The sequence below is a fragment of the Taurulus bubalis genome (assembly GCF_910589615.1).
Source record: "Taurulus bubalis genome assembly, chromosome: 20".
Classification (NCBI taxonomy): Eukaryota; Metazoa; Chordata; class Actinopteri; order Perciformes; family Cottidae; genus Taurulus; species Taurulus bubalis.
In genome coordinates, this window is record NC_136608.1 from 4,930,196 (window position 1) to 4,948,779 (window position 18,584).

Genomic DNA, 18,584 nt, shown 5'->3' on the forward strand with positions numbered 1-18,584 from the left:
GCGATGGTTATGGGATTGGCTGGACCAAATGGTGGGAAATGGGGTCCTTATTGGTAAAAGCAGGGATTAGTGCATTAATTGTTCTAATTGTAGCGTTTCTATTGGCATGTTGCATCATACCCATCCTGAGGAGGCAGTGCCAGAGGAGGATGGACAAACAGATGGATGTTATGGCAAAACTCCAACTGGCTCAGATGGTGGTTGGACTGCCGGACCTGTTTCCCACTCCGGACTATCTGGAGGATTCAGATGACATGGAGGAAACAGGCCAAGGAGGAACCTCAGCATAAAAACTGGAGTCTGAGCTTAGTTGAAAGAAAATACTCGTCCCAACATCACCAGGTCACATGTTTTATTATCTGTCCAGAAGGATGAAGTGAAAATGTATTTTAATCAAATGTATTCAACTCAAATGTTTCTATAGTCACATACATATATTCAAAGGGCACAATTCAAAGTCATGATTCATATAGTAAATGTACCAATGTTAAGCTAAAATACATGTTAAACTGAGGTTTAGTATAAACGGTGCATCTAATAATTACTGGTATAGGATTCAATATTATGCAGAAAAGTATTGTGTGATGTTTTTGAATTAATTAATTAACTTACGAACTAAAATGTTCTGTATTGGGTTATAGTCTGTATAACCACTTGCGCTGTTGCAATGTTGCAAGAGATCAGTACTTTGGGTTACATTTCCACCTATCTGACCAAGGTTATACTAAATCAGGGTGAACCAGAGGGGGGACTATGTGGGATAAAATCATCATATAACATAGTTTGAACACCTTACAATTGGGATCATAAGGAAAACATAATATGTAACTTGTTATGTTGAACACATCTGGCTTCATAACAAATAGTCTCTAGAGATTATGAAGTGGGCAAAGACACTTTCTGTGTCATGAAACTTGGGTCAAGTAAACACATTTAAACACATGAATTGTGTGTTCTGCAAAAGGTCATCTAGACCAATGTTCCCTCTATTTTTTTTCAAAACTGAGCAAATTTTTGTTTTTCTGAGCGCACATTTCAGCACTGTGAGCAATTCGCAACCACGCGACCTGCCGAAAATGACCACAAGCCTGCGTTAGCCATAGGGGATTCAAAGAGATGACAGCAAATGCATCAATATGTATACAAGGTTGATATTTATTCAATATCCTTTATAATGGCTGGACTTTGGGAACATTTTAATGATGGTGTTTTACCAGTCAGTTTAGTTGAACTTAAAGGATCTTTGTTGAACTTCAATAAGGGGAGGTTATGACTGATAATGATATATATAAAAAAAATAAAAGTATCAAAGGTGTTTAGTCATTTCTCAGCAGGTACAACATTTAAGTGGAACTTCATTGAAAGAAAAATGCTAATAACAATAAGTATAGGCCTATTAAATTGACATGGTGTCATTTTTCCTAAAGGTAGCCTATATAAACAATTTAATAACTTCATATTCCATCCATCCATCCATCATTATCAGCCGCTTATCCGGGGTCGGGTCGCGGTGGCAGCAGGTTCAGCAGGCCGACCCAGGCTTCTCTCTCACCCGCAACACTTTCCAGCTCATTCTGGGGGATCCGAGGCATTCCAAGGCCAGCCGGGAGATATAATCCCTCCAGCGTGTCCTCGGTCTTCCCCGGGGTCTCCTACCAGTTGGGCGCTTGTCGAACCTCAGATTCAAGACGAGCAGTGCGGATTCCGTCCCGGTCGTGGAACAGTGGACCAGCTCTTTACCCTCGCAAGACTACTGGAGGGGTCCTGGGAGTTTGCCCAACCAGTCTACATGTGCTTTGTAGACCTGGAGAAGGCTTTCGACCGGGTCCCTCGGGGGTTTTTGTGGGGGGTGCTGCGGGAGTATGGGGTGCCGGACCCGTTGGCACGGGCCATCCGGTCTCTGTACGCCTGCAGTAGGAGCTGTGTCCGTATCCTCGGTAATAAGTCAGACACGTTCCCGGTGGGTGTTGGCCTCCGCCAGGGCTGCCCTTTATCACCGGTCCTGTTCGTGACCTTCATGGACAGGATATCTAGGCGCAGCCAGGGGGCGGAGAGGATCCGGTTCGGGAGTCTCGGGATCGCCTCTCTGCTGTTCGCGGATGATGTGGTCCTGTTTGCCTCCTCGGACCGTGACCTCCAGCATTCACTGGGGCGTTTTGCAGCCGAGTGTGAAGCGGCAGGGATGAGAGTTAGCGCCTCCAAATCTGAGGCCATGGTGCTCTGCCGGAAACCGGTGGATTGCTCCCTCCAGGTGGGGACAAACTGCCTACCCCAAGCGAAGGAGTTCAAGTATCTCGGGGTCTTGTTCACGAGTGAGGGTAAGGTGGAGCGGGAGATCGACAGGCGGATCGGTGCGGCTGCAGCAATAAAACAGGCGCTGTACCGGTCCGTCCTGGTGAAGAGGAGCTGAGCCGGAAGGCAAAGCTCTCCATTTACTGGTCGGTCTACGTTCCAACCCTCACCTATGGTCACGAACTCTGGGTCGTGACCGAAAGAACGAGGTCTCGGATACAAGCGGCCGAAATGAGCTTCCTCCGCAGGGTGGCCGGGCTCACCCTTACAGAGAGGGGGTACAGAGAGGCTAGCAGAGGTACAGAGGTACAGAGAGCGCATGTCGAGAAACGGGATGCTGATTGGCCAAGAAGACTCAACACGTCAAAGATCTTATTATTGTGAAGATGGCTCACTCCTACTATGGAAGCCCGTTTCCGCCACACACAAAAAAAAGAGATGGAAAAAAAAAAAATCTCATAATTATGAGATAATAAAGTCGAAATTATGAGATAAAAAGTCATAATAATGAGATACACTTTTTATCTCATAATAATGACTTTTTATCTCATTATGTCGACTTTTTATCTTATTATTATGACTTTTTATCTCATTATTATGACTTTTTATCTAATAATAATGACTTTTTATCTCATTATTATGACTTTTTATCTCATAATAATGACTTTTTATCTCATTATTATGACTTTTTATCTCATAATTATGACTTTTTATCTCATTATTATGACTTTTTATCTCATAATTATGACTTTTTATCTCATAATTATGACTTTTTATCTCATAATAATGAGTTTTTATTTCATTAATATGACTTTTTATCTCATAATAATGACTTTTTATCTCATTATTATGACTTTTTATCTCATTATTATGACTTTTTATCTCATAATAATGACTTTATGACTTTTTATCTCATTATTATGACTTTTTATCTCATAATAATGACTTTTTATCTCATTATTATGACTTTATATCTCATAATAATGACTTTTTATCTCATTATTATGACTTTTTATCTCATAATAATGACTTTTTATCTCATTATTCTGACTTTTGATCTCATTATTATGACTTTTTATCTCATAATTATGACTTTTTATCTCATAATTTCGACTTTATTATCTCATAATTATGAGATTTTTTTTTTGTGTGGCGGAAACGGGCTTCCATACATCTCAGAAACACTGGCGCAAAAAAGATTTTTAACCTCTGAAAAAAAATCGTTTGTGCGGTCTGAAAAATGTGCGCGGTCTGAAAAATCTATTGCGCGGCCACTTCGACTGGCCTGCGCGGCCGCGCACGCGCGCAGTTTAGAGGGAACACTGGTCTAGACCCAACCGAAGGTCACACCAAAAGAGCATAGAACGTACCACATTTGGAAAGCCTGACAGGCTTTGTTTGTGTTTCAACCGATTGGTCTGATGGATGGAAAGTGATCTGGGAGGCTGAATTACACTATAAAGCTAATGCTGAAAGTCTGAGCTCCACGCTCTGCACCAGCCCCAACGTGCACAGCAGCATGACGCCGGTCAACAAGTGGTGGATCCTGTGCGCTCTGGCGCTCTCCTGCGTCGCCCTGATTGGGTCTTGCAGTAAGTACAGATATTGTAACGACATAGATGTATGTGTGTAGAAGTCATTTCCAGAGTTACAGTCACGAAAGTCGTGCGTAAAGTGGAGTCAAAAGTTTGTTTACATGTTGTGTACGTCCTGGCGTCGGTTCATTCTCATTTGGGCTTTCGCATGCTGTGTTTTCTTGTAGTACGTGTTTTCCTCGATGTAATATTGCTATAATATTGATTGTTTGCCTTTCAAAATTGAAGCGAAAACTCATTTTCAAACAAAATATGTGCGCCTCAAAATGACTCTAAACTGGCTACCACTTGTAAAAATAACAACTACTGTGCTAGTGTTGCTCAAGGAATCAATCACACACACGCGCACACACACACACACACACACACACACACACACACACACACACACACACACACACACACGCACACACGATCCATAATTTAGGCTTTGAGTGAAATCCTGCTGCATATCGACACCACTGCTGTTTCTGTATTTTGTATTTTGTATATTCGGTATTTTGACTTTACAATATTGCATATTTAATGATAATTATTCAGTCTAAATGTTAAGTGAGGTCACACTTTGCTGTTAACAAATCCCTCACAGCCTCCATCTGCCACAGAGTGTCTAGAAACGGTTGCTGTTTAACCACACACTGAAGACTTTTGGAAATGATAGTCATGCAACTTTACCTCATCTTGAAGCTCGAGGTTAGAGTTTGCTGTTGTGACCTAATTTCTCTCCGAGAAGCAGTGTACTTAAGTGTTTGTCTTTCTATCCCACCTCAACAGAAGTTCAACCCGAGCTCTGCACCCTGAAGGCTGATCCAGGGCCTTGCAAAGCCCTTTTTATACGAGTATTCTTCAACGTCAACACGGGCCGTTGTGAGCTGTTTGAATATGGAGGCTGTATGGGAAACGCCAATAGATTCCTGACCGTGCACAAATGTGTGGAAACGTGCATCATCTGTGCGTCGTCTGATCCACTGTCTGGCCACTGAACGGACCTGGAGTCAAAAGAAAATACATTTGTCTTTGTCGTCCAAGTATAATATACTTGCTAAGTATCTGTTTAATAACAACAGAGTGAGCAGAGTATGAAGAAAGTTATAATTGAAATAAACGCCAGGTTCCTCAAATGCAGCTTCATTTATGTTTGACCTCAAGACGATGCACCGAGGAGGTTTTCTCAGTCTCTCAGGATAAAAACAAGTAGATGCCTGCAAGCAGAACATAAACAGCAATGGTGTGTGTGTCTCAGTGTGTGTGTTTGGGGGTGGGTGAGTGAACTCAGCTTACTGACTTTGCTTTCCAAAGAACGATCTCTTCAAAGTGAGACTGCAGCGTTATCTTAAAACTTAGAATAAAGCGTAAAAATTGACAAACTTCATGAGTGCTTTTATTTTGCATGATTTTCAATCTCCCAAGTTTTATTTTTTCCCTTACAACCACAATCAGATACTTATAACTTGGGATACAAGGACTTTAATGACAGATCTAATTCTGTACTGCTATTTCTGTAAGAAGTAATTGTGTGAGTTTGAAATCCCTTTAGGCTCTTGAGGCTTCGACATTAGCCTCGCATGTAAATCCATTTGAATCAAGTTCCAGTGGACCTTTTCTTTAATGTGTGCACGTAATATGTATAGATATGTATTCTCATCCTTTCTTTAACTAGGTCTGGATGCTTTCGCCAAATAGGCACATGGAGAAATTATTTAGAGCAGTGATTCCCAACCAGGGGAACTTGTGCAATGGGGAACTCCTGCAAAGTCCATGTAGTACTAGAACTACTACAACAAATTATGTTTAAAAAATATATATACATATTTAAAGTATAGTATAGGAGGAAAATATCAATCAAAACAGAACCATCTGAAATGGTGTGATTCTGTTTCAGCATGTCTTCACCGCTCTGACTACTTTCCAACACCATCAAGTAGTGATGAAGAGTAGCGCCTGGTAACCTAACTAAAAAGTCATGAATAGATGTAATTAGCTAAAAGTAACAGATACAAAATAACTAGCTAAAACATCTGGATAAACATGAGTAAAAAGTAATCGATTGATTTAACTAGCTGAAAGTACCAGATAAATGTACACAGCTGAAAGTACCAGTAATTAGATAACTATAGATAATGGATAAGTAAAGGTTCAGCTTCTCTCATTCCATGTTGTAGAACCAACAAAGTGTAAGCCTGCGATAAAAAAAGAAGGAAAAAAAGACAATATTCACTGTTGTAGTATTTAGCAGAGCTTGAAGTGGGCCTGCTCACCTGTATGCAGTCTACTTTGCACTCTTTGACTCTAAACAATGTTTTATTGCGCACCTTCACTTCTCACAAGCTGCCGGTACTCCTTTCTGCCCTCTCCTCTATCAAAGTAAATAATCCAACAAGATTACACTTGTTTGGAATTGTGAAAAACAGTGTATTATACAAAACAGTGTATTACAGAGAGTTTCAGTGAGCTCATTCCTAGAAACATAGACAAAGTGTCCAGTGACCACAACTACAATCAGCATAGTGGGCTGTAAAACAAAGACACAGTATGAAGACAGGTGCTTTCTTCTTTTCTTGAGTTTGTTCGAGTTTAGTAGTCCAGTGCGCAGATGAGGGCGACTCCCCGTTTGATCCAGTGTCTCTGGCTCTGATTTGTAGGCAGCTCCAGCGCCATCACATAGTTGGTGGAATGACCGGTTGTAGACAAAGTCCCTACAAAAGCACACAAAGCAGTTCAGCGGCATTTCTTTTCTTCCATCACGGCACAAGGTGTCTCAGATACTGTGTGCACTAACCGGCACGTGTCAGGGTCTTGTAGATGGGGCAGATGTAGACCCCAGAGGTTGGAGGTATGCGATTGGGTTTGGGGATCAGCCAGATGATGGACATTTCTGTGTGGAGCTCCTTGGGCCTGGACTCGCAGAGTTGTCCTGCTCGGGGATCCCAGCGAGCCCCTTCCAGGAAGAGACCTTGGATGTAGCACCCCGCGTTTGGTTTCTCTGTTATCTCTGGCGCTGACTTCAGTATTACCTGAGGTAGAAGGGATGACAAAAGAAGTGAGGACGAGACTCGGCGACAGCCAGAACAAACCATTAAAAGCAAATCTTCAAAGCAATGCTCACACAAATTGACCCAGTAAGTCGATTTAGACTGGTGAATGTGTCGCGCTACACCTGAAATCTGTATGTTTTTAGCCAGTAGGGCTAAAAAATTCAGCGTAATGTCTGACCTCAAAGTCAAATCCAATTGTGTCGATGGAGATGCCAGAGCGACGGGCGTAATTCTGGAGGGTTCCTGTGAGAAAAGCCTGGGGGAAAAAGAAGCCGCTAATCCAGAAAACAGGTGGAATGCCATCATGGATCCATCTCTGCAGGAAACTGATCCTCTGCAGCAGGTCTGACACCCAGGAGGCCAGCGGCTTCAGAGACGGGTATGCCTGGAGGGAGAGAGAGAGCTGCCACTCAAAGAGCTGTGTGTTCTCACAAAACAGAGGCGGGACCAGACATGTCTCCAAAAGGTCATCAATGTCCTGCACACTGAGATCGAAATGAAGAGAATTCATTCACACAAACACAGCATTTTAACATGTTCTGGTGTGTGTGTGTGTGTGTGTGTGTGTGTGTGTGTGTGTGTGTGTGTGTGTGTGTGTGTGTGTGTGTGTGTGTGTGTGTGTGTGTGTGTGTGTGTGTGTGTCTTGCCTTGGATTCCCACATGTCGGGCACCACATTGTTGAACAGGCTGTTGGCCATAAGCTCCAGTTGTGATGACATCACCACTAAACCCTTCAGAGCCTTCACGATGTCACTGAGACTCTGAGAGATGACGGCCAGCAGCGTGTTGTATCTGAGATACAAGGACCAGTTACTGAAGTGCAAATGATTCAAACGGGCACTACCTCATTCAGTACTACTCAGTTTCTACTATTTGCCAATGACAAGAGCATTGTGCAGACAAATACATAACAACTACATGTCATAAAGGGAATTAAAAGAGTAGTACAATTATTTCACAATCTGTTCTTGCAGCCTGATATAACTTAAATATGATTACTGATAACATACCTCTTAGATGTATTTACAAATATACGTTATAACTTGTAAATTACTAATAAGTAACCATGGCCAAAAAATCCCAAATGGAGTTTATGAAAGTAAAATTAATTAGTCGATGAAACGTATTTTGATTCAGGTTTTGTGTACAAAAAAATAACAAGCAGAAAAACTCTGGCCACCAAAGACCTTGTTTATAACATTGTGTTTCACAACACTTAAAGGAAAAAATGAGAAAGGTTTTTACAACTCCACAGTGTAAAAGGAAAGATTATATATTTGCGAGAAGCTGAGAGCACCGTTGACCAATAACTCTGGAGAGTTGCTGACATCACAAGCTACGGCAACGTACACATAACCGGATGGAAAAGCAGTAATTATTACAGTATGATTACTGAGCCATATTATGATTACAAGGTGTGTCTTTTGAAGGGAACTATTATGGACACTGAGCTGCAAATACTGTCAACGATGCTTTCAGTGCAGCACACCTGGCCGTTTCTTTCTCTGATCTCAGACATCAAACCGTATGAATATGTTTACGTCAAGGAGACCTGAAGGTTTGTGAAGTCCTCTGTTAGCTCACGCTACCTGATGACCTCCTGGATGAGCACTGTGTTCATGGACTCTTCATAGAGGACCGGGTACTTTTCCATCACCTCCTGAACACTGAAAGGCTGAGGAATCTTTTCGACGATGCCGGCCACGATCTCCTCCACTCTCTACGGGACAGGAAGAGGCCAGTGATGTCTCACCAGGCATTCAGAAACACACACGTTATGCCAGCATGTCTGACAGGCTGCAAAGCAATGCTCAGTTCAGTATTTTAGGGATAGAAACATGATGTTTTCGGTCCCGCACCTCTCAATCTGTAGTGAATGAGTGTGCAAACTATGACATAATACAAGCAGTGCTAAAATACATAATCTGTACCTCCTCCAGCGTTTTGCCCCCAGCAGACACAGCTCGGGGCTGGAGGCGGGCGACGGCTCCCAGCAGGGAGAACGTCTCATTCTGGGCAAAGCTGATGTTGGCGTTGTCGTGGAGACCAAAGATCTCCGGTGTGTCATTAATGGGCAAACCCCGAAAGTATGCCAAGTAATCCTAGAGTCAGAATTTACTATAGTTGATCAGTTCCTTTCATTTCAATGTCAAAGCAGAATCTTACACACAACCAGCACATTTCATTAGGGTAAAGAATGATCTCCCTCTTTTAGAGTTATGGTGCTTGATTACAAAGATATCCTCATGTTTTATAGATGGTTGTCTGGCAATTTATCAGCTGAACAATAAACTGAACAGAGCGGCAGCGTGATTTCCCAACCTTGCGGTTTTGGAGCATCACACTCTTTTGGATGCTCCTGCTTGTATCTCACCTTGAGGTTCAGATTGGTGTCTATCTGCCGGTAGACTCCGGATGAAGAGTAGACGTGATCATTCTTAAGCACAGCAGGACTGTAGAAATCCTCCAGCACACTGAGCAGACACCGTCTGTCCCAGTCGTCTGTGATGCGGCCGCCATAATTAATCTCCCCTGCAGTGTATTTTAGCACCTGGACAGGTAGAGGACAGGTGTGAGCAATGGACATGAGGAATGCATGGCAAGTTCAGAGAAAAAATGGAACATCCTCAGCGTGATTGGAGGCTGTTGCATATCGACAGAAGCTTTCTCTCCTCACACCTTGTATGGGACGTCCTGGTACTCGTTCAGGAACATTTTGAGTTGGCTGATGCAGATGTTCAGGTCTCCGTCTGTGAACCCGTAGGAGATGTTGAAGCCCAGTGGGCCAAACTTCCTTCGCTCCAGAGCAATTCCATGGAAGAGACACAGAGACAGGAGCAGAGACTTGAGGTGTGCCGTCTGGGGAGGAGAGCAGAGGGGAGGAAGAAGTTGGAGATACTTTTGTTCAAAAAGCAAACTGATGTTAATCAAAGGCAGGTTTTCCAATCAAACATATGAATTGATGAATATAATGAGCTGAAATAGACTCAGATGGGGACAGACAACGAGCAGACCTTGGTGGAAGAGGAGATAAAATCATCGGTGAGCCTTAGGTAGGTTTTCTGAAGATTGGCCTTGATTCCCCTAGGAGGCTCAATGGTCATCTTTGACCCATTTTGGAGAATGGACACCGGGAACTTGTTGCTGGGAAGACTTGTGAGCCACAGACGGAAGTCCTTGTGCACCTGTTTGGGTTGTTGTGGGCAGTGAAGGAAGTATTAAATGAAGGCCGCTCGAACACGCACTACTCCGATAGTGTGAAGTGTGTGTGTGCATATGAGCTGACCTTTTCTGGGTTGATGTTTTCAAGGAGTCTCTCCAGGGAGGGCATCCAGCTGGGCGCCAGGTGACAGTTCTGGAAAAAGACCCACTGACCTTTCTCCAAGGCTGTGTGCAACAGGATCTCAGCCCAGGGGCCCTACATCACCAACAGCAGCAGAGGAAAAGGCAGACGTGAACGGCCGTGCCAAAAAGCTCAACACAAGGCTTGAATTTAAGAGGAAACATCCACGTTTTCTAGAAAGTTGTTCCGTATTTAAAGAGCCGGTAATGTAGTCATAACATAATCTCCCTTCAGCCAGTTTGGCATTCTAGGAGTCTTTCAGAAAGGTTTAGGAGCTTGAGAGAGAAACTAAGGACAGGTGATGTAACAGCCTAATATGAGCCAGGATCAATACATGTTTATAGTTATTCTTTAAGCTTATTTATGGCGTCCTGGAATCTAGCATATGTCAAAGTAGTATTGTACATTATCCTGGCCTCTGGCTATACATAGAGAAGACAATCAGCACAGAGGTGGACAATCTTAACAAATGAACAAAAGATCATTCTGGTTCTGTGAGAAAGTGTTGGACGGCTTTCCTCCGGGTCAGAGAGAGAGTAGGAAAGAGAGAGTGAGAGATGACTCCCAGGTGACTCTGACCTGGCCCTGGCCCAGAGAGATGGCCTTCATTTTCTTGGAGAACTGCATGACATCAGCAAACTTGTAGAGGTCAGCAGCAGGGTCGGTACCAGGGGACAGGACGAAGATGAGCGGAGTGGAGGGGGACGAGTCCGTGAAGACCACGGCCAGGTCTGACGTCTGAGGAAAGATGGAGAGAGGACGAGTGCTGTGATTTACTGGAGAGCAAAGACCGGAACTGATAATAGGCCACTGTCACAGAGATAAGACATATTGGTTTTCACATCGACATGAAGGCAAGAGGCAGGAGAGTGACGCTACCTGAGGCTCAATGAAGCGCTGCCCCAGCTGAGCTGAGACAAAGTCCTGCAGGCCTTCGACAAGGCAGTCGGCCCTCAGACAGCGCAGGACCAGCAGCTTCTGGAACGAGTCCAGCTTTGTGTCCCACTTTCCAGGGAGAGGCTCCCTAGACGCAAGCAAACACACACATGCACACCTTGTTAGATATTGACAGCTTCTGCACGGTTCACACTAAGGAAACACGTGTGCATTTGTTAGCATAGTGGTTATCTACGCGTGCCTGTGAGGCTGGTTGCTGTCAAAGATTCTCTTGAAACCGTGCAGGTGTTTGGTGAAGCTCTCTGCCAGGTTGTTGAAGTGGTCCAGAGCGCTGAGGCTCAGCATGTCCTGCCAGGCGCGCTCCGACAGCCAACTCACTGCCGGGTTGGTCAGCCCTCGGACGGGCATCCCTCCAGAAAGCAGGTAGCGCCAGTCAGTCTGCCACGGAGAGACGACACACATTCATTTGATGTACCTGGATTCACTCAATTTCTGTATTCGTACGAGTTCCTGCAGGAAATTAAAGAGCGGACCTCCCCTGTTTCTCACCAGATCAATTTTGTTCTCATTCATCATGATGCGAGCGCTGAGGAGAAAGGCGAACATGAGTTTGTGCTTCTCAAACAAGCTGCGGCACACATTGCTGTACAGGCTGAAGGTGAAAAATTCATTGATGTTGGCGATTCTCTTCTCCACTGTGTCTGTGAGAAACATGTCAAGAAATAACAATAATCAGTGGATGCAGATAATTATCCATTCATCTTGTTTCATAATATGGAATTTCTCTCTACCTGCTTTGTTGGAATTGGCAATGCCAGCCAGGAAGATGCAAAGGAACCACTCCAGTGAGTACTGGTACATGGGGTCAACGTTGGACAGGTCCGATACACAGAAGAAGAGGATCTGAGTCCGCACAGCCACCGGCACATACTCCAGACGGGTGGCGTCAATGTCCCGCTCCGTCTTCTCCGCCACCACCACTTTGGCCTACCATTGAAACCAGCCACAGCATCATATATGAGGTGTGGAGGGAGAAAACCCCTTAAGGTAGGCCATGTATGAACTTAGAGGCTATTTCACCTTGATCTCTCCAGCCTTGATCTTGGAAGCCCCCAACACTTGGATGAGCTCCTCGTTGTCCACAGGGTTTCCCTCCGTGGAGCTGAGTCGGAACAGGATCTCATCTTCAATCTCTTTCAGCTCCTGTTTCATCTTGGCGTTGCCGATGATCAGCTGGTTCTTAGCCTCCTCCAGGTCTGGACGTTCCTCAGCCACTACCTGGCCCAGCAACTGGTCCTCCAGACCGCTGGAAATGCACATTTACACAGACACAGATGGTAAGACCAAGACATGGAATAAAGTTCATACCCTCAATTTGATTCTGGAAAGAATATTGGCACTCAATATTTCAATAAATACACAGCCTGTGTAGGTTGAAGGAGCTGAGTAAAGTGTGACCATCACTGAAGAATTGATGATAAACATCTACAGATAAATAAAAGTATCTGTTCTCTGTTAAAGTCGTGTTACCTGGGTGACAGGGTGAAGTTAATGAGGGTGACTTTGGTGGAGACCTCTGGAGAGTAGTGAGGGTTCGGCAGCTTCGTGGTGATGTACATCTTGAAGTCTTCATGGTAAAAGATGACTGAATCACCGAGCTTCAGCATTGTGCTGCTTTGCTGCTTAAATGTCTAAGGGCAGAACAATGTGACTTAAGCGTGTGTGCGCGTGCGTGTGTGTGTGTGCGCGCGCGTGTGTGTGATGTGTGTGTGTATGTATTCACCTGCTGCAACAAGACAGGGTCTAGAGCAGGATCTAAATCCTCTCCGATATTCTCCAAGAGGCAGGGTTTACCGAAGCTAATGGCGTTCTCAAGACTGCGCAGGAAGTCCCGGTCACTTAGCTTCAGAACCTCCAATCCATTGTCTTGCTCCTGGGCGACAACAGGAAGCAAGTATGAATGAAGAGTGGATTAAATAATACAGATATTGAGAAGCTTCAAAGAGGAGTTGTGGGCGATGTAGAATATGAACAGTATGCCCACTGGTTTCCACAGAGCCAAAGTGTACTGAACTTATTTCAACAACATGTTGAGCACCTGCGCTCGATACCTGTTCATACAAAAAAGTTATCAACTGCACATGTAATGTGAAGGAATAAATACAGCTCTTGTTACAGCTACTTTACATCTATTTTTGCCTCACTGGCACCCTCTGCAGATCAGATCAGCACACAGATTTCTCACCATCTTTTTGATCCATTTGTTGGCTTGTCCCTGGGGATCAATGAATAAAGCCCAGCGCAGAGAGTACTGGGCAATCACACCATTCTCCACTGAGAGGTTATCCTTGGGCAGACCTGATATCTAAGCACATAGAAATGACAACATGGGATGACTGATTACAATCAAAATGTTATAGGCTTGGACCCTGAATACCAGCTGATGGTACGGGAGTCCCTACCTGCCAGGAGCGGATCTTGACTGGATCTCCTAGAGTGTTGATCATGTTGGATTCATCAGTGTGTGGAACACTAAGCTCTTTGAAACAATGCAGCATCTCCTCTGCCATGGCGGCCCTGTACTCTCCCTGGGAGCAGACAGAGACTCAAATCACAAAGAGACACACAGCATCCACACCATGACAATAAAGGGCAAAATAAGCACAATATGACAAATACAAAGAGACCAAAATAACTATGAAGAGATGCAAAATGACCACAAAGAGATGTGTAACGCCTACAAAGAGACACAAAACAGCAACAAAAGATGCTTAACAACTTTTAAGTCTGCATGTTTTGCTCTTAAGGAGGAGCGGTGGTTGGGCCCATTGTCTCATAATCCGCACATGACAACAATACATTCAGACTTGTGATAGATGTTGAGATGAGTCTACTGGAACATTAAAACTAAAGGTTACATTGTTTTTTTGATCCTTTCCAACAGAAAAGCTTCAGAACATTGAATCGTAAAAATGCAATTGATCTAGATGGGAAATATGTACACAATATATTATTGGTAGTGCACCTTTTTGATATGTATTCACACTCATGCACCAACTGAGAGACAACCCACTTACAGTGAAAGGCCCCAGGTATGCTACGTATCCTGCAGAGAGAAGTACATCGCCTGACACATTATGGACCATGTAATCCAGATGTTGCACTGTTTCCTTCCATCGCACCTTCTCATCTGCCAGTCCACCAATAAGCTGGAGGGTCATGAAAATTTGATTTTTTTAGACAATATTACACTGCATTTTCTTTGGCCTTGCCCCATCATAACATTATATGGGATCAGGTCTTCTTCCTCCTTCTGACCTTGTCTGCTCGAACGAGGCGGGCCTCACACAGCTGATACTTGTTGTCCAGTTCATCTTTCTTAGCCAGACAGTCCTGGTACTTGGCCTGCAAAGTGGCGACGCCGCCCTCCACCACTGCCAGCTGTTCCTTAGCATCATCCAAGATGCGCTGTGTTACCGCTAAGTCCGCCTGGGCCTCCTGGAGCGCTTGCTGTGCAAATATTAAAGCATTTTTAATGGTAAGATGACTCTTATCTGACAAACATATATGTACAGCAGCGTTTTATGTGGATAGCAAATGGCTCCAATGTGGATTTCAGTCTTTACCCTTTTAGGCTCCACACCCTTGGCCACAAAGTGAAATTTATGCATCGCTCGCACCCACTGGCAAATGGAGGTACAGGCTTTGGAAACCTTGGCAATGGAAGCTGGCTGGAATTCCTCATTATCTATGTAGGGCTGGACTAAACTGATCACGCTATCCGGGATGTTTTCCTGCAAAAATAATTGATGACAAAAACAACTTTTAATACATCTCCTAAACAGGAAGTCAGGATGAAACACTGACATCAAAAGAACTTCTCTGAAAGAGACAAGGATCATTGCTCTGGAGAGACAATGACAACAGACGCTTCACATATAATGACGTGTCAATAAACGTATGTACTGCCACTACATATGAGCTCTACCTTATCATACTTGAAGAGGCTCTCCAGAAACTTGCCAGGGTCTTGTAGCAGAGCTTTACCAGCTTCCCAGTAGTCATCTATCTTGGTGCCAGGCTTCTCTCCAGGTATCCTTTTGGGTTTGATGCCCTTCATAATGCACACCGCCTCCATAACCTGATTCACCCCCTTGGGAGGTCGCTGCATGGCTCGAACCTATGGAAAGAAAAAACAAAAACAAGAGGTAAATTCGACATATAAACTAACAATGCGGTACTATTTGAATGTCACCAACAAAATCCCTGACCTCGGTGACGTCGCTCTTGTTGAGCGACTTGAGGCTGGCGAGGGCATCATCCAGGGCTGGCAGAGCCTCCATCAAGTCTCTCTGGGCGTCTGCGGCGATGGCTCCTGCAAAGCGGGCTTTCTTTGAAGCCTTGGCTTCCTCTACTTGCACTGACTTCCGGGTCTCCTCTGCAACCACTGTGTCTTTCTGGCAACATAGAATATAAATCATACTCAAGCTCCAAAGGTCACACAGATAAATTGGAAAACCACCTGTCTTTGTTCCACTACTACTGATTTTCCTTATCTTTGTTTTCCTTACCTTGATGGTCTCCATAGTGACTTCAGTCTCCCTAGCGGCCTCCTCCAAAAGAGGCCTCATCATCCCCAGCTCCTCCTGCATCTTACTCACATCCTCCGCTGTGCTAAGAAGCTAAAGGATTACAGAGCAGCAGGTAGTCAGGTAAGATTGCTAATAACACAAATGGAAATTCTGGCATTGTTTCTCCAGCTCAGTGCCTTGCCTTGTCCAGGCCAGTCTTCATGCGCGTGCGCGCACCGCTCAGTTCTTGCTTCTTGCGTCCAATGAGATCTGAAAAGATTTTGAGCAGCTCCAGGTAGCTTTTGGGTGTGACGTAGTTGTGTCGAGAAAGCTCAGCCAGGTAATGTTCACACTTCCTGGCTACCATCTGGTGGATCTTCATACACATCAATGTCTGGAGAAGAAAATCAATTAGGGAGAGACTTTGTTTCATGAAAAGTTGTTTCAGTCTCTTAGACACACACACACACACACACACACACACACACACACACACACACACACACACACACACACAGAGCATCCTCACCAGTCCCCTCATGACTGCGGGGCTGGCTTCCAGCTCAGGCAGGTCGTTCAGAAAGGATGTGGCCACAGCCTGCAGCGCCTCCTCTGGCCAGGCACTGAACCAGTCGATGGTGCAACACGTCACCAGCGAGGGAAACTGCCTCAGCCGCGCACGAAACACCTCACCGATAGGACTGCGGAGGAAGAAGTGGAAGGGAGGAGTGTGAGTAGCAGGAAAGGGAGAGAACACGGATGGACTTTGGATCAGAACTTTGGACAACCTCATGCAGAGTACAGTGTGGATGTTGCTGCGGACCCTCCGGATGTAGGCAGCCATGAGGTTGGCTTTAGTTGGCTGTTCGCCCTGGTCTTGCACCACCGGCTTCATGGCTGCCAGGATGCGCTCCTGCTCGTCTGATGCATACAGGTTGGGAACATCCCCAGAGTTCAAAATGTTGTTGATATCCTCCAGGAATGACTCGCTCTTAATCTGGGGGATTAACACAAAGGTAATGATGAGTAAAACGCTGCCTTGCCTTTTGGAGTGAACAGGAATACATCACTTTATACACTGAATACTCTACATGTTGCATTTTGGTTCATTTTGGCTCTCATTCAATTTGACTAAATAGATCTAAACAAGTGACAACAGTGCAACATCATTCCTACCATCCCATGACAGTATGTACTATGGCTGTGTGATAGTGGTGTTAATCAACTACCACACACTTGCAGTACACTGTAGCAGGTGTTGAGAGTTATTACCTGTGTGTCTACAAAGAGGAAGGTGATCTGCTGGTTTTGAAGGCCAGCCTTCAGCATGATGCTTTTAATATCTTCTTTCCACTCTGTCTGGCCGTAGTTCTTTGATAGCTCAATCTGGAAACACTCATATTCTGATCTGAAGATGAACAAACACATGAGGACTATGGTCACAAGATGGTTTAGCACATTAACAGTGAATTGTGTATACTTTTGGTTGAATGGTCTTCAAAGAATTTCCCTTAAAAAAAAGATAAGAAAACACCTGCTTGTGCCTGAACTATTGCTCAGTAATCAATAAATAAAGCAACTTTGGTGTATAACAAAGGCAAGTGAATGTTGATTGTGACATATTACTGTATCTTCCTCATGTCTCATTATGATTTTTATAGTTTGCTCAAATAAATGTAAAAAGCTGCCCATCAATCTAAAAATGTCTCTATTTATTGGGGAAAGGTCAGCAGCCGTAACACTAAATTATCAAAAATTTGTAAAACGAGCAGTGCAATCCATCTGTTTCTAGAGAGTTGTACTCAACCGGTTGGCATGGGAATTACAGTGTGGGAATCTCACATATATGAGGCCAGCTTGGTGAGAGAGTGTCGCCCGCTCCCTCCCACGCCGAGCAGCAGGACGTTGCCCAGAGGCTGGCGAAGGATGCGGCCGATGCGGCACACGTGCTCAATGGCATCCATGAAGAGCACCAGCTTCATCTTGGTGGTACTGACATGGTTGTAGTCTTCCATGTACTCATCCATCACTTTCACCAACTAAATGACATCATGAATGGGTGAAAAAAACAAGCATTTTGGTAAAGTATAAATTCACTTGAAACAACCTCACAATTAAGTACAATGTTACTCCCCCATAAAATACTTCTACACTCACCTTTTCCTTGTCTTCTATGAGTGTGTAGACCTTGGGATCGGCTCCAGGAATCATGAAATCTCCATACAAAACCGGTTGGCAGGTTACAGTCTCTTCGAAGCTGCAGTCAAACTCCTGAATGCAGTCCTTCAGGAGGCTGTTGAACCAGTCCCTGTCCTCAGCACACACCAGGCGATCTTGGAAAACCCGACAGCTTTCGTGGTACCACAGCTGCAGCAGCTGCAATTTGTCCTAAAATCACCAAAGTCACCCTACTTTTATACTGGGTGTAATGCGATGTACTCCTTCTGACTTTTCACCTTCGTTAAAACTTATTCATATAAGACTATTCTTGGGCATCTATAATATGTATTGCATTATTGTGGCATGACGCATACAGTGTAGATACAAGTTGCAAGTTTTTAAGTACTAAATGGATCAAGTGACTGAACCCGAAAGGATAATCGAATATAATTCATAATAGTAATATGATTAGGTCACATTGATTGGATACTGTTTATCTGACTACCTCTATCATTCCAGCCTCAGCCATCAGGACGCCCTGGAAGACTTTGGACAGGTCTCTGAGGTTGAAGGTGTAATGGGACTTGGCTGGAGTTGGGAGGAGCTGGGAGGTGATGGTGGAGTAGACTCTGATAGTAGCGGCTACAAGAGGCTCATTCAGCGGCTGGATGACTGGCACCGGTCCTGATGA

General features: G+C 44.4%; 1 protein-coding gene across 1 annotated transcript in view; it reads right to left on the reverse strand.

The window, feature by feature from the left end:
• Nucleotides 1-6,340: 6,340 nt before the first annotated feature.
• Nucleotides 6,341-18,584, reverse strand: part of dnah1 (dynein, axonemal, heavy chain 1) — a gene marked incomplete at its 5' end in the record, with an annotated part of 29,432 nt that continues 17,188 nt past the window's right edge. Inside the window, 32 exons of the mRNA XM_079236056.1 lie at nucleotides 6,341-6,583; nucleotides 6,667-6,901; nucleotides 7,101-7,307; nucleotides 7,570-7,714; nucleotides 8,512-8,642; nucleotides 8,854-9,024; nucleotides 9,297-9,473; nucleotides 9,602-9,781; nucleotides 9,937-10,107; nucleotides 10,209-10,340; nucleotides 10,845-11,003; nucleotides 11,145-11,289; nucleotides 11,398-11,600; nucleotides 11,712-11,863; nucleotides 11,954-12,149; nucleotides 12,243-12,468; nucleotides 12,693-12,853; nucleotides 12,946-13,095; nucleotides 13,408-13,527; nucleotides 13,625-13,750; nucleotides 14,240-14,371; nucleotides 14,481-14,672; nucleotides 14,789-14,956; nucleotides 15,151-15,342; nucleotides 15,434-15,619; nucleotides 15,734-15,844; nucleotides 15,936-16,127; nucleotides 16,263-16,730; nucleotides 17,006-17,141; nucleotides 17,576-17,772; nucleotides 17,891-18,121; nucleotides 18,399-18,577. Coding sequence (XP_079092182.1) covers nucleotides 6,462-6,583; nucleotides 6,667-6,901; nucleotides 7,101-7,307; nucleotides 7,570-7,714; nucleotides 8,512-8,642; nucleotides 8,854-9,024; nucleotides 9,297-9,473; nucleotides 9,602-9,781; nucleotides 9,937-10,107; nucleotides 10,209-10,340; nucleotides 10,845-11,003; nucleotides 11,145-11,289; nucleotides 11,398-11,600; nucleotides 11,712-11,863; nucleotides 11,954-12,149; nucleotides 12,243-12,468; nucleotides 12,693-12,853; nucleotides 12,946-13,095; nucleotides 13,408-13,527; nucleotides 13,625-13,750; nucleotides 14,240-14,371; nucleotides 14,481-14,672; nucleotides 14,789-14,956; nucleotides 15,151-15,342; nucleotides 15,434-15,619; nucleotides 15,734-15,844; nucleotides 15,936-16,127; nucleotides 16,263-16,730; nucleotides 17,006-17,141; nucleotides 17,576-17,772; nucleotides 17,891-18,121; nucleotides 18,399-18,577 — 5,693 coding nt within the window. The 3' untranslated portion in view covers nucleotides 6,341-6,461. The remainder of the gene's footprint in view (nucleotides 6,584-6,666; nucleotides 6,902-7,100; nucleotides 7,308-7,569; nucleotides 7,715-8,511; nucleotides 8,643-8,853; nucleotides 9,025-9,296; nucleotides 9,474-9,601; nucleotides 9,782-9,936; nucleotides 10,108-10,208; nucleotides 10,341-10,844; nucleotides 11,004-11,144; nucleotides 11,290-11,397; nucleotides 11,601-11,711; nucleotides 11,864-11,953; nucleotides 12,150-12,242; nucleotides 12,469-12,692; nucleotides 12,854-12,945; nucleotides 13,096-13,407; nucleotides 13,528-13,624; nucleotides 13,751-14,239; nucleotides 14,372-14,480; nucleotides 14,673-14,788; nucleotides 14,957-15,150; nucleotides 15,343-15,433; nucleotides 15,620-15,733; nucleotides 15,845-15,935; nucleotides 16,128-16,262; nucleotides 16,731-17,005; nucleotides 17,142-17,575; nucleotides 17,773-17,890; nucleotides 18,122-18,398; nucleotides 18,578-18,584) is intronic.